This window comes from Prinia subflava, chromosome 6 (genome assembly GCF_021018805.1).
Source record: "Prinia subflava isolate CZ2003 ecotype Zambia chromosome 6, Cam_Psub_1.2, whole genome shotgun sequence".
Lineage (NCBI taxonomy): Eukaryota > Metazoa > Chordata > Aves > Passeriformes > Cisticolidae > Prinia > Prinia subflava.
Genome location: NC_086252.1, coordinates 5,572,741 through 5,587,155, shown reverse-complemented (window position 1 = coordinate 5,587,155; position 14,415 = coordinate 5,572,741). Strand labels below are relative to the sequence as shown.

At 50.8% G+C, this 14,415-nt stretch overlaps 1 protein-coding gene across 1 annotated transcript in view; it reads right to left on the bottom strand.

The window, feature by feature from the left end:
- Positions 1–7,838: 7,838 nt before the first annotated feature.
- NDUFA10 (NADH:ubiquinone oxidoreductase subunit A10) overlaps positions 7,839–14,415 on the bottom strand; it is a 28,297-nt gene continuing 21,720 nt past the window's right edge. Inside the window, exon 10 of the mRNA XM_063399981.1 lies at positions 7,839–8,275. Coding sequence (XP_063256051.1) covers positions 8,207–8,275 — 69 coding nt within the window. The 3' untranslated portion in view covers positions 7,839–8,206. The remainder of the gene's footprint in view (positions 8,276–14,415) is intronic.

Here is a 14,415-nt window from a genome sequence, read left to right as displayed (position 1 = left end):
TCAAATACCTTCAAGTATTGAAGTTTCCCCATTAGCACTCACAGCATGTTAATTCTCCCCTTGGGTACCGCTGATGAAGATGCCAGAGCCCAGTCTGGGAAGGATCTGGGATGCTGTTGGAGTTTTCCTTGCTGAATTGAGCCATTCCAGCACATTCCCAGGCTGAGTGAGGCTATTCGAGCTGCAGAAATGGGGAAGAGGGTGATAACCCAGCTCTGCAGCTCGGGTTTTTTGGTGGTTTGGTCTTTTTAAGCTGGTCAGATAAATGCCTTGAGAAGATACTTTAAAGCCATGGCTGCTCTCTCCAGGGAACTATTAGGCTGATTTCCTTTGGCCAGAGCACGGTCCCAGGGTCAGGCTGTCAGCTCCTATTAAGATCTGGACCTGTGTCACTGAATAGAAGGCACTTGGCTCTATTGCTGCTCATTAGATTGCTTTATGATAAATCTAATCATTAACCTACTCCACTTGGCCCAGCTGAAGGTGATAAGGCTGGTGCTGCAGCCATCCCCGGGGAATCCAAACCAAACAGCTTTCCCAAGAAGGGCAGCTCCATCATGCCCGTGCCAGGTCTCCCTGCTCCTGCACACCAGTGGGATGCACCTGCCCCAGAACTGGACCCCGGTGGATGGGTCTGGGTAATTAAGGGTAATTAAAGCTTGGCCATGTGTCAGTGCTTCACATCTTCTCCTGCAGCCCCAGCAGGGCGCAAGGCTGGGCTCCAGCACCGCTCCATGGGCATCACTGGGAACAGATGTGAAAGCTTCCCCCCTTTTTTTAAGGCTCATCCATGGATCAAGCTCCTTGTGACCCCTCCTGTGCCACATCCAGGGGTTGGAACTCTCTTGCAGGTGGTACCCACAGGTAACAGGGCTGCTGGGGGGGACTCAGGCTGGGACTGAGCCATCCTAGGGTGCCACAGCAGGGTCTGGGCCAGTGGCTTTCTCCCTGGAGATTTGGGCTGAAGGTTTGTCTGCTCCTCATGCTTTAACACACTCAGAGCAAGAACTCACATCCCCCATCACCATCATCATTTACAGAAACCAAGCAGTTCTTCAAACTCCTCTGACCACCTCCTCTGTGGGCACATAGGTGGGCAGAGAGGTCCAGAGCAGCCACAGTTCCTTCCTCCTCTCCTGAGGGCATCCAAGAGGACAGCCAGCCCTTCCCTAGGGCACAGGAGCCTTCTGAGACCTCTGATCACAGCAGACGTGGCAGTGGTGCCGCAGCTCCTTGGCTCCTGTGGAGTGCTCTCCATCCTCCTCTGGCTTCATGAGCTCATGAAATCATCAAAGGGAATTAAGGCCCTGGTTGTGGCAGCCCAGAGAAGCTGCTGGAGTTCTTCTGCTCTTCCAGAGCAGGATGGGAAGGGCTTGGCACCACCAAGCCAGGCAGAGCCTTTGCCTGGAAGTCTGGCAGCAGCCAGGCCATGTGTGGTATGAGCCTGTGCCACCTTCCCCGGCCTGGGCTGCACAGGTCCATCTCCACGGATGCTGCTGGAGATGGGAGATGGAAAGCAAACACAGACAAGCATGTTCTCCAAGGAATTTAGGGAGCTGGAGCAGGAGGGGTGCTGCTGGGAAATGCAGAGCTGTGTTTTGAGCCACTCAGGGGCAGCAGTGGCTCCCAAAATCATCAGATCATCAGGTCCTTGCTGAAGGAGGCTGCTGCCTTCTAGCAGCTGAGCTGAATTTTCCCTCCAACAAGCTAGCTGAAGTTTCAGGCCCTGGATTAACTTGCCCACGGTATTTTGGGAAGACCTTGTGATGGCAGCATGCAGCTAAAGCCTCAGGTGCACCAGGATCCATCCCAGCAGAGAAGACTCTCCGGGTGCAGCCAGAGGCTCTCCTGGGATGCCGTGGTGGTTTCCCCTGCCTGGGGCTGTCCTTGGCAGGGTTGATGCCAGCCCCTGGCAGGGTTGATGCCAGCCCCAGCACTCCTGCCTGTGTTGACACGGCAGCCCGGCACAGCGGCCCCAAGCCACACACGGAGCTGCAGCCACAGACAGCAGGAGCGGCCTTCCCGCTCCCTCCCAGGCACAAGGGCTGCAAACGCAGTTCAAAGTTCTCCTCGGTACAAAAACGGGCTTTGAGGGTAATTTGTTGCAGCTTGAAAGCAGCTGAAGTTAATTACAGAGCAATGAAATATCACACTTTAATATTGCTTCATTCCCCTTGGCTGGGCTGCCGTGGAACACTGCTCTGTTCCCGGATCCGGGCCCGAGTGCTCCCTCATCTCCAGCTAACATCCTGGTTAAACACGGGAGAGGCAGGCTGTGGGATGCACGACCCTCAGAGCTCAGGAGAAGGGGACGCGGAGCACGGGGCCACCCCTGGGGGCTCCCATCAGGCACGGCGCTGTTAAATACACCCCTGACCCCATGCCAGGGCACCCACTGAGCCTCCAGCCCCGTGCTCCAAGCTCAGCTCCCGTTGGGGCCCAGCCCTGCTCTCCCCCCAGGCACTGCCCCAGTGCTCCCTGGGCTGTGCTGCTGCCGGCCCAGCGGTCAGCCCGGGAAGCCCCTGGCTGCAGGCCAGCTCTGCCCAGGTGAGCTCATGACTCACCTGGCGGCTCTGGCCAAGAGCTGGAGCCCCGTGGCCAGGGGCAGTGCAGGTGTCTGCATCCTCTGCAGGCCTGGGAAAGGCTGCTGGCAGCATGGAGAGTGGCAGCCTTGCCCTGCCTGGAGCTCGGGCTGACTCTGTCAGGCAGACAGATGAGCAGGAGTGGTCCTGCCCGCTGGTCACCCCAGAGATGATGCCAAGTGTCCCTCTTGCCCTGGTGCCACTTGGGTGCTTTCTCCTACTTGGAAATGACACGGAATAGAGCAACAAGGAACACCAGGGTGGACAAAGCACTTGCAAACAGAACCTGTGTAACCCAGGCAAGGGACAGAGCTGGCCTGAGCATAGCCACAGCCACCACTACACGAGACAGGGCACCTCAAAGCCAGAAGGACGGGAATGCCAGCGTCCTCCTTAGCGCCAGCAGCCAAAACAGAATTAAAAGCAGATCTGAAAGCCCTTTGCACACACTGAAGAGCCTTGGCCACCCCAGCCCACCCCCCAGAGGCTGCAGCGCGTTTCTCAGCGCCGTCCTCCAGCGGGGCCGCTCAGAGCAGCAGGCTGCATTGCCACCTAATGGGATATGCTGGGAAAGCCCGAGCATCCCGCTGGAAAACAGCGAGACCAGGACCCTGGAGGCTCTGCAGGTGCCTCACGCTCCCTGCAGCGGCAGGGCTGACCCGCCCCCGGCTCTGGGACACAAACCAGAGGGGCCAGGCAGGGTGAGAGAGGGGTCTGTGCGCTCGGAGCCGTGCCAGGGAACCAGGCAGCCGCTCATGACCCAGCAGTACCATCACCCACATGTGTCTGGGCACACCAGGAAAAGGCTTTATTGGGTCTCAAAGTCGTTTTCCCCTCGCTGCCTCACACAGCTCATAGGAGCTCCTCCCGTTGAAGATTAAGCTCCTCGAGGAAGCGGATGCTGTCCAGCTCAAGTTGCCTTCTCGCCAAAATGCCGCACGAGGGCAGACACCAAAGGGACAACCGGCTCCACAGGGACTTCAGAGATGGATGAGGGATGGAAATTAGCATGGCTAGGAGAAACAGGGGGGGTTGTGCCAGGAAAGCACAGGGACTGATGCACTGTGCCAAGCCCAGGCACTGAATACCAGCCTTCCACGCCACTCCTCTCCATCACTGTCTGGAGAGCAACACCTTCCCTGGGACATCACAGGGACTGCTGGGAGCAGCAAGGGCCCCATCTCCTGAATTATTGCACTGACAAAGCCACAAATGCACTGCCAGGAGGATCTGCTCATGTCCCTGCCTGGAGCACCAGCTTTACAACCCAACACAACTCCACCTGTGACCAGGGAGCAGCAATCAGAGCAGCAGCTTTGATGCCTTGCTCCTGAGACCCTCATGTCCCTGCCAAATTCTCTTGGCTCACAACAAACACCTCAGGAAGAAGTCAGAGGGGATTGGAGACTCTTCAGAGCCCATGGTGGCTTTGGTTTCCCTTCCTTACTGAACGTACAGTCCCTGCCCATGACAGCCTGATTTCCAGGACTGCTTCAGCTGCTCACTGAAGGCAATGGGAGCCTGATTTTTACCCATTTCCAAAGATAAAGTGTGAAAATACATTTCATCAAGTTCCTCCCTCCTTCAGCCTTGAATCACTCCTGTAAGGGCAGAGAAACCAAAACCCAAAGAGCAGCAAAGGGAGTCTGTGTCCTAATGGCAAATCCCAGCCCGGTTTCTGACACTCTCACCTTTTGTGACATAAAACCAATCAAATTCATCTACCCAAACACCCAGAGGTGAAGGGAACATCCTGGGAGCTGCCGTGGACCTTGCTAGGGCTGCACAGGTCATGCCTGCTGTATCTTAGCACCATTTTGTGCCTTTTTTTTTGCATGCATCAACTCTTTTTTATACACCAGAAACTCTCCTGCGAGCTTTATATCAAAGCATTTGGTTCCCAAAAAGGAAATCTGCTTCCACAGAGAGCAGCAATGTCTGGAGCAGCCACCCTCTTGTAGGCAGCAGAGGAAGCAGAAAAGAGCACACCTGTGCATCAGCAGCTGGATAAATCCCATTTCCTGGTCTGCAGACAGGCACTGCTGTGCCACCCTGTCACTGTAATTTTGCCCCAAAAGCTGGTTCCCCAGCCGTGCTCCCTGCCCCAGGAGCAGGTGGAGGAATGAGGAGCAGTGCTTGCCTCTCCCGGAGGGAACTGCAGCGCCCGCCACAAATTCCAACCTCAGCTGCTTTTGAAGACGCTCAGCATTGAGCTAATTGAGCCAAAGCTTTCTCAGGCATGGAAAATTGAAGTCTCATTTGTAGCTGCATTTTTTGCTTGGGAGGGTGGAAAGCACAACAGGAGTGGTCCCATCAGATAGCAGCAGCCAGGCTGGGCTCCAGCACCTGTGGAGGAATTACACAGCACTGGGAGGCAACGCACCGGGCTTGGTCTCGCTGGGAACGAGCATTTGGCAGAAACCAGGGCTTTAAGCTGGAAACCAGAGCAGGTTTTATGGCATCTTGCCACCCGTGGTGCCAGGTGTAAGAGCTCAGCAGGATCACAGGGAGCGATGTCATCAGATGGGATCAGTGTTGGCCAACAGGGATGGGAGCTCCCAGGGCCAGGCACTCCCAAGGAGCTTTGGCCACTATCGTGGAATGGTTTGAGCTGAGAAGCACCTTAAAGCTCTGCTACAATGCACATGCCATGAGCAGGGACACTTTCCACTGTCCCAGGGTGCTGCAAGCCCCATCCAACCTGGCCTTGGACACTGTCAGGGATCATGGGGCAGCCACTGCAGCTCTAGCAAGCCTGTGCCAGGGCCTCACCACCCTCATGATGTCCTCTCCTGTCACCCTCACATCAAATGCAAGTCAACAGAAGGTCATCCCCAGGAGGAGAGTCCATCCTTTTCCTTGATCTACAGATGTCCTTTTGCTCCAATACCTCCCTGAACACAGGTGGCTTCTGGGGTTCTCCATAAACACTCAGCTCACACCAAACCTACGCAGGCACATTTTTTGGGAACCAGCCCATCAGGTGACATTGTGCCATCCCACCTCCCCTCTGCTTTGGTTGTTTCCACTCACTTCTGCACAACTGATTCATTTTGCTTTTGTGAACAGCACTGGAAGCCAGCTGGGATGTGTTGTGCACCTAAATTCCACTTGCTCAGCAGGTTCTTCCACAGAAGGGATTCATTCCAACTTTTATCTGTGATGGGGGCACAGCAGAACTGAGGCAGCAGGGATAATACTGAAACCTCACTGCTATTGTGTTGCCCAGAGAAGCTGTGGCTGCCACAGCCCTGGAAGTGTTCCAGGCCAGTTTGGGCAGGGCTTGGAGCAACCTGGGCTAGGGGAAGGTGTCCTTGGCCATGGCAGAGGGTGGGACAGGATGGGCTTTAATGTCCCTCCAAGCCAAATCCCCTTCTGTAGTTCTGTAATTAAAACATCAAAGTTTCACTGTGAAAGAGAAAGAAGAAACTTGCTAGATGTCATAACTGCAGCCCTGGGCTTCATGTCACTGCTGAGGAGCCAATTCCTCACGGAGAAGCTCAGCCATGCACAGGTATCTCCACAGCCTGGATGCCCCCAGCCTGCCCCAGCTGAGGGGAAAATACTAATGGACATATTGGGATAGCACAGACAAGCACCAGTCACTCACCTCCTCTCTCCTTTCTCCCCTCCTGTGCAAAGTGAAGCCGAGGGGGAGGTTGTTGCTGAGGTGGAGTGACCACAGGGAAAGCTGGTCGTTTTGCCATAAATGTGACCTTCCCCAGGGAACCTGCCCTGGGAAAGCAGGCAGAGCCAAGCACGGGGTGTGACAGGCAAGAGGCAAACCCCAGGCAATGGGAATCTGGGATAAGAGGACAGACTGCAGATGGTTTCACACAGGCACCTACGCAGAAGCACGGAGAGGACTTGAGCCATGTTATCTTCCCCCATCTAAGTAAGAACTGGAGATGGATTCATCCAACTGGCACAGCATAGCCTCCAAAACCCAAATCTTTACAGCTGGTTTGCTAAGAGAATTTTTTTGAGGTGTTGGAGTGGGAAGGAGGGAAGAGAAAAACACAGCTAGCGCTCCTTCCTACAGCAAGGAGAGAGAAAGTTATTTCCTTCACAGATTTAGCTTATAAACAGTTTTAAAGCAGACTTAGAGCCTGAATAAAATTTTTTAAAAGTGTGCTTGAGATGCATGTTGTCATACCCCACAGGGCTCACCAGCACTGCTTTTCCTTACTGGAATTAGAGTCTTTTATATCCAAAGCTCAGCCCTACATGCTGCTGGAGCAGGTGGGGAAGGCTCCTAAAGCTGCTCTGCACCCCAGTGAGCCCCACAGTGTCCCACAGCAGCTTGCCCACCTCTGCCCACAGCACAAAACACCTCTCCAGATCTGCCCTCGGGCTGCACACAATGCCAAATGAATTCCAGCACCTGGAGAAGGCGGTGACACTGGGACAACACGTGTACAAACAGAGCTGCCCTCTCCAGGGGAAACCTAAAGCCACAGCAGGTGCTCCTTTCATCCCCACACCCCTCACAGCTGGGAGATGGTGGTCTGGGCAGGTGGAGGGAGGCTCACAATGCTCAGGATCTCACTGGACTGGCTGGGAAGTCCTGAGGGATTCAGGCATCCCTTCCCAGAGGACACTTGGATGAGGCATAAAACATGGAAACAAAGAGCTACAGGATCAGCAAAAAGCCATGTTTCTGTCCCACCGCTCCTTCATCCAGCATCTCACCAGGCCTCCAAAGCTCTTATTAGGAAATTCTTTTCATACTGGTTTTGATACGGGAAGGAACACAAGCAAGACTTGGCTGCTTAACCCCAAGGCAATGCCCTGAATTTTGGAATGCCTGGCAGCACTTCTCAGTGACTGAAGCAGTGAGCCCCATGCTGGAAATGCAAAATTAACTGTAGCCTAAATCTGGACAGTGGTGCTTGAACCAATGCCAAGGTACCTCATTTCTGTGACTAATACCAAGTTAATTTCTTTAAAAAAACCCCCCTCCAACTCAGATTTCCAGAGACTTGCAAAAATAATAATTACACTTGTCTTTTACACCAAACAAACACTTGGCTCTATAGTGGAATCAATGCAAGAAGCTGTGAGCACAACTGCTGGCAATTATTTTGACTGTTTTTTATAACTTTACGTGGAGGTTTTTGCTGTATGAATTGAGACCACTTATTCCCATCTCTCAATGAACTTCTTATGCTTTGCTGAGGTCCAGTCAGTGCTTTTCAGAACACAGTGTTGCTTCTAATGAACCTCATAAAACACCACGCATGACAGAGCAAGAAATTAACTTTGTGAGAGCCAGGAGGGTACAGGTTTAATTTCTCTTGAATCAGCAGAACAATAATCCTGGATAATAATGTGCCACAGTCTTGAGGAAGAGAAAGTTTAGCTCTGATTTTGAACTTGCCCCAGCTCACTTGGCTATCATCCCATACTGACTATCCAACATCCCTGAGTTCCTCAGGGTAAAATAAACCAGAATAAAGTAGTTTTCCTCCTGGAGTCTACTCCCTTCTGCTGGGGATGGGAAATGATTTAAGCAGTGTTTCCTTGGTGCCACACAAGAGATGTGGAGCAGGTGCCCTGAACGTGGCTCCTCTTCCCTCAGGTCCTGTGGTCCATCCTGGCCAGGGCTCCAGCAGGAAGGGATTTCACTTCAGCCAGATCCACTTGTCCCCAACATCAGCATTGTAGCCTGGCTTGTACTGGCGCCCAGGGAGCTAAAGAAAGCAGAAAGCTCAGTCAAAACTCTGGTCATTCCCCACAGAAAGTTCTGAAGTGCCTCATGGTATCCACAGAACATGAAATACTGTTTTTACATTGTAATGATAAAACTTACAGAAAAATCAGTCTCTTGAAAAAGACTGAGTTGTGCAGCTGAAGGAGGGACTGCAAAAACGACTGTGTCATAATATATGTATGAAAATGAGGCCAATGATCTCAGCACCACATTCCACCTGGATTCATCCAGCTCCTCCCAGCGTGAGAGAGATGGCTCCCCTAACTGTATCACTGAGGAGAGGAACCGAATCTCATTCCAAAATAGGCACACACACATTATTAAATATATGAAATACTTCATGCATGAGATACTGAGTTAATTACCACGTTAAATTAAACCCTTCAAATGAAACTGCAGATTTAGCCTTCAAGAGCTGAACTTAACTTCATTAAAGCAAAAGCAGTATCTGCCTGCCTTCATCAGGAAACCCAGGAATCACTTTTTGATGGAAAAAATCAAAGGTTTTTGAAGCCTTTACCCAAATTTCAAGGGTACCCTGGGACCTAGGCTGCAGCCTGTGAGTCTCAGTGCTGAAGCTGTGCCCTTTGGAAGGTACTGACCACAACCTAGAATGCCAGAGACGGTGAGATCCTGGTTCCAAAAGCAAAATCCATCTCCAGGACATCCATTCCTACCTCCAGGAATGAAAAAGAAATGGAACAGAACAGCTTTGAGCTCCAATACTGGACCCAAGAAGCAAAGCATCAGAAAAAAAGCTGATGAGTTTGGTGAGAAAGGCTGAAGCCAGCAAAGATGCTGTAATAAAACTCTTCCTTTAAAAATAAGCTATCTGCTGGCAGCCTCTCCAAATAATTAAGCACAGATCATCTGCTCTGTCTCCACACAAACACTGGTTTCACACAAGACTCCAGACTTGTCCTGAGGATTTTTCCTTTCCAAAAAAACATGTAAGAGGATCCTGTTGGGGAGAGCTGCCCCTGCAGAGAGAAGCAAGATGCAGCCTTGATAAAATCTGTACTCAGGCCGCAAAAATGAGCTATTTAATAAAAGATGAAGCCTGTTGTTTTGAGGAAGGGGAGTTGTGTTTATATTCACTTGAATGTCACAAAACAAGACACTTCTTTCCCTAAAAATCAAGCTGACAAAAGACTTGACCTCCTCCACCAGACACTCCCACCCTGCCTTGTCACAAACCATTTGTGATCAGTTTTTCTGAGGTTTTCCAATTAACGTCTTGTCTAAACATCAGCAGAAACCACACAGTCCTGTTGAGAGTTCCCCCACTAAGCAAAGAGGAGATGGGAGATGAAAATAAATGATTACTATCTCTGCCCCACAGATTTCCAGCAGTGAGCCAGGGAGGACATGAGACCTGCTGTGAGCAGCCTGTGACACAAAAACAGCTCTCCATGGTCCTCTCCAGGCACCACATAATTGGCCCTTTGATACTTGAAGAGATTTCCAGATAAGTAGATTATTAAAGCAACAGGAGATCTCTGGGAAAATACAGCGGTTTACAGTTTTGTTTCTGGGTACATCTGTCCTCTTTAAAAAGCTACAATATCAACCCCAACAGAATTAAAATTCATTGTCCAAAACAAATTCCCTGGGTGCCTTTGGTTAAAGACATGCAAGACATCAAAGCAAGCATTATAATAAGTATTCATCCATAACTCCATCATTCACAGTGGGCCTTGGCAAAGGCAGGGGAGTCTGGGGATTTGTTACAGCTGAGCTTTCAAAACAGCCAAAAAAAAAAAGGGGGGGGGGGAAGAAGGAAGCAGAGTAAACAAGTCCCATATTACCTAGGAAGCAGGAGGATGGGAACTGATGTTCTGTGCACGAGCTGCACAAGTGACACAGACCACTTCCCCAAACTGTGCTCTTCAAATCCCACATTTTCCCATTTTCCAGCTGTGACTGCAGTAAAGGAGATGCATGCTTTGGAACAGGGCAGGATTCTGCAGCGATGAGTGGTAGGAGCACCAGGGAAAATGCTGGGCTGCAGGACAAGGGGTAGGATGTGCTGGTTCTGGTTAGGCTGGTGCTCCAAAGTGCACCCAGCTGAAATTCCCAGGCTGCTTTTGGCCAGCACAAGGGCAGGGATGGGAATCAGGGACCAGCCCTGAGGCTGCTGGGTTTGTCTAGGCTGGGCAGCCTGGCTGAAAGAGCTGATGGAAAGGAGATAGGAAAAAACTCTATGGGACTTGCCAGCAGCTGAGACAACAGAGAGGGACTGAATATTCACCTTCTCTTGCAGTACAAGTTCCCTGGAAGTGTCCCAGGCCAGGCTGGAGCACCCTGGGATAGTGGAAGGTATCCCTCCCCAAGGCAGGGAGGCTGAGATGAGCTTTAAGGTCCCTTCCAACCCAACCCATTCTATGATTTTATGATTCCAGAGATCCCACCAGGCAGCCCCAAGAGCTCCCCCACATCCCTGCAGCAGGAGGCAAGGCTGAGCCCCTGCCAGGTCACCAAAGAACAGATTTTTCCACTCCATGGAAATTGAGTGAGAATGAAGCCTTGGCCTGCTGCATTACACTCCACAGAACCCGAAAGTTGGCAGCGAGGATTATTTCCAGAGGGATGGGATAAAATCCTGAAATGAGCTGTACCCAAAGGTAGAGTCAGCTCAAAAGCATCAACCTGCTCAACTTTAAAAGAGCATTAGGAAAAGAGATGAAAACAAGACCGTCTCATCAGTTAAATTAAGAACCTGCCACAGAAGTGCTGTCAAAACTATAAACATGATGAAAAGCCCTATAAAGTGGCAGAGGCTGTGGAGGAGCAACAAGCAGCTCCAGCCAGCTGCTTACTCCGGATCATTCCACACCAACACGTGCAGGTAGAGCTCTGGAGAGCTCCGATCACCTGGAAAGGTTGTTGAGGAGCCTGCCTTGTCTCCCGGCCTTTGGGGAACAAACAGAATTACCGTTTTTGCCTTCTATTCCTGCACTGCTCTGTGCTGATGGCTGGGCTCCACAGCTCCAGAAGCTCTATAAATAGCCTGTTTGGAGCAGCACTGATCAAAGAGCACTTAAAAGCAGAGTCATTACTCTGTGAGCTCAGGCTCATTCATCAATATCCCGACCTCATCCCTCAGTGGCTGTTTAGAACAGCCATAATAATAGCCCCTTCCATCACTGCTGGGAGCAGATGACTGCTTTTTACAGGAGAAATCCTCTCTTCCAAAGGGCTGGCAGTGTTGTAGGCACACAGCTAAAATCTGAGAGAATCCAGGAACATGGAGCTGCAGATACTGGCTGGATCCTGGCAAGGTTTGTTTCCTAACTGTTCCTTATTATTCCTCCTTTGATTCCTCTCTACAGCTACACAAAAGGAGGCTGTGACCAGGTGGGGTCGGTCTCTCCTCTCAAGTGACAAGAGCAAACAGCCTCAAGATGCATCAGGGGTTGTTGAAATTGGGTATTAGGGAAAACATTCTCCATGGAAAGGGCTGCCACCCTTGGCACAGGCTGCCCAGGAGTCCCCATCCCTGGAGGGATTTAAAAGCCATGTGGATGTGGTACCTGGGGACATGAGCTAGTGGTGGCCTCAGCACTGCTGGGTTTAAGTTGGACTCAGTGATCTCCTCCCAACCCCACTGATCCTGTGCTCCAGAGCAGCAGTTAAAGCAGGGAAGGGGAGCAATTTTCCCCCCAAACACACATCTGAGGTGTGCATGGCTTGGTTCCCATGGCTTGGCACAGACAGATGTTTGTTACACTATCATTCCTGCCATCCCTCACTCAACTAAAATTCTCACTGCTGTTAACATCCATCACAGCCCAGAAAACAAGAGCAAAGGAAAAAAGCTTCACTGAATTGAGGCTAAAACAATTCCAGTTTGCTGGAACTGTTCAAGGATTGCTGTCCTGCCCTTCACTCATTCATTAGAAAAACAGACAATAAAAATCCTTTGGAAAGAGAAGTGCCCATAAGAAGATCAGTTACCCACTAGAGAGTGCAGGGAAAAGCCAAGGAACTAATCCGAGCCACAGTTAAACACCTCAGACTGACTCGACCTCACAGTGCAAGATCCATGAAGATGTTACCCCCCTATTAAATTATATTCCAATTAATTTTAATTTAACAGAGATCAACCCTGGGGATCACATCCCTCCACAGGTATGGGATTGCAAGAGGTTTGGGAAAGGGAGATGTGCTCCTCATAAAGTGTTTCCTTTCACAGGGACAGACTATCAAGTTGAAAATGGATTACTTTAATGCCAGTGAGATTTGATTGTCTTTCTGATTTACAGAGGTACCCCATGCCTGGGACAGCAGGAGCCATCACCTAAAATAAAACACACACAACCACCAAACCCAAGATTTGAGACAGTTCCAAGGTCTGTCAGGCTTCTTCCCTACAATTTCTGGGATAGATACCTCTGCCAGCAGTCCATGACACTTTTTGGAGAGAGCAGGGTGGAAAAGCTGCCTGTTCCTAAAGGGGGGCTGCTCTCACACTCTCCTGATATGGACAGAATTGGTGAGAGCAGAGGAGAAGCAGGAAGGTGGGAAGAGGAGCAGATACAAGTATCCTTGAGCAATAACTATGTCATTCCCAGGTTTTCATTATTCCTCAGGTTCTTCTGGTCTTACTAATATCTAGCCAGGCAACATCTTGTTACTTTAGAAAGGGCTAAAATATTTTTACAGTGATAAAATAGAAAAAAACCCCCAAAACCCTTAAATGAAGCCTTTTCTAATTTATTGTGTGTCTGCTTTCATTCCTTCTTGGATTCAACAGCAGACAGGGCTGGGCATTACAGCTGTCAAACACCTCCCTAAAAACAGAATTAGGAAAGGAGATCTTGATCCTAAAAAGAATGAAAGCTTCATCTAGCCAAGAAATAAATGGCAGGAGAGAGAAAACAGAAGGTTCTATCAAAGGCAGCAGCTATGGCAACGATCACAAACATGGAGAAGGAAAGATATCCTAAGCTCCCTGCTCCTGCAAAGGCAAGAGTTGATCCTGTTGTTGATCCAGACTCTGGCTTTCTGAAAACTCAAGTATTCCTTCTGTAGCTCTTTTAGGAGATTTTATGTGAGGAGTTCCCTGCACTCTGAGCAGAGATGGGGATCTAAGGGCCCTGCTAAACCTCAGCTTGCCAGCAGCCACCTTCAGCCCCACAACTGCCAAGAAAGGCCAGGACTGCTCTTGGGTCACCTCAAACCTCTTCCCTTAATGTCCTTCTTTTGGAGCTGGCTGTGATTTCCCATGGCAAACACAAGCTCTCCCAGCACTGTCTGTGCTGGGCTGTGGGACACAGCTGACTCGTGCTGCAGGCTCACCTTCCACCACTCAAAGCTACTGCCCTGCAACCCCCTCAAACCTGGAGGCACAGCAGACATTAGAGGATTTCCCCTCCTAAGGCTGCACCCTTATGGAAAGGAGTGATGAAAAGCCTGGGAAAAGTGTGGGATTCCCTTCCCCTTCATCCTGTTCCCTCTCCTCCACTTGCTGCTGCACAGGGCCCTGCCAGCCACACATTCCTAGCCCCAGGGCAGGAGGGAGGAGGATGAGGATCAGGGTACAAAGATGAAGTTTGGCAAGGCAGCTGAGCTGTGCAGCTGCTGTGGAAGGAGCTGGATTGCATCTCACAGCAGTAGCCAAGACTTTGATCTGCTCAAGCTTTCATGCTCAGCATCCCTATATTCCAAAAGGTATCTTCCACCAAGGAAAACAGGGACGGAAATAAAATGAGAGCCTTCTCTTATCTTTCCATACCACAGGACAAGGAGGACTCACCTCACACTGCCAGAGGACAGGGTTAGATGGGATACTGGGAAGAAATCCCCCCCTGTGAGGGTGGGGAGGCCTTGGCACAGGGTGCCCAGAGAAGCTGTGGCTGCCCCTGGACCCCTGGAAGTGTCCAAGGCCAGGATGGACACTGGGGCTTGGAGCAGCCTGGGACAGTGGAAGATGTCCCTGCCTATGGCAGGGGGTGGGAATGAGATGAATTTTAAGGTCCCTTTCAACTCAAAGCACTCTGTGATTCTTTGATTCTCTGAATTCCAGCAAACAGCTGCACTTTTATGTACACAGAAAAGCACACACACGTCAAAGAAGCCGTTTTTCCCCACTCCAGGAGATGCAGCAGGAGTGTGAAG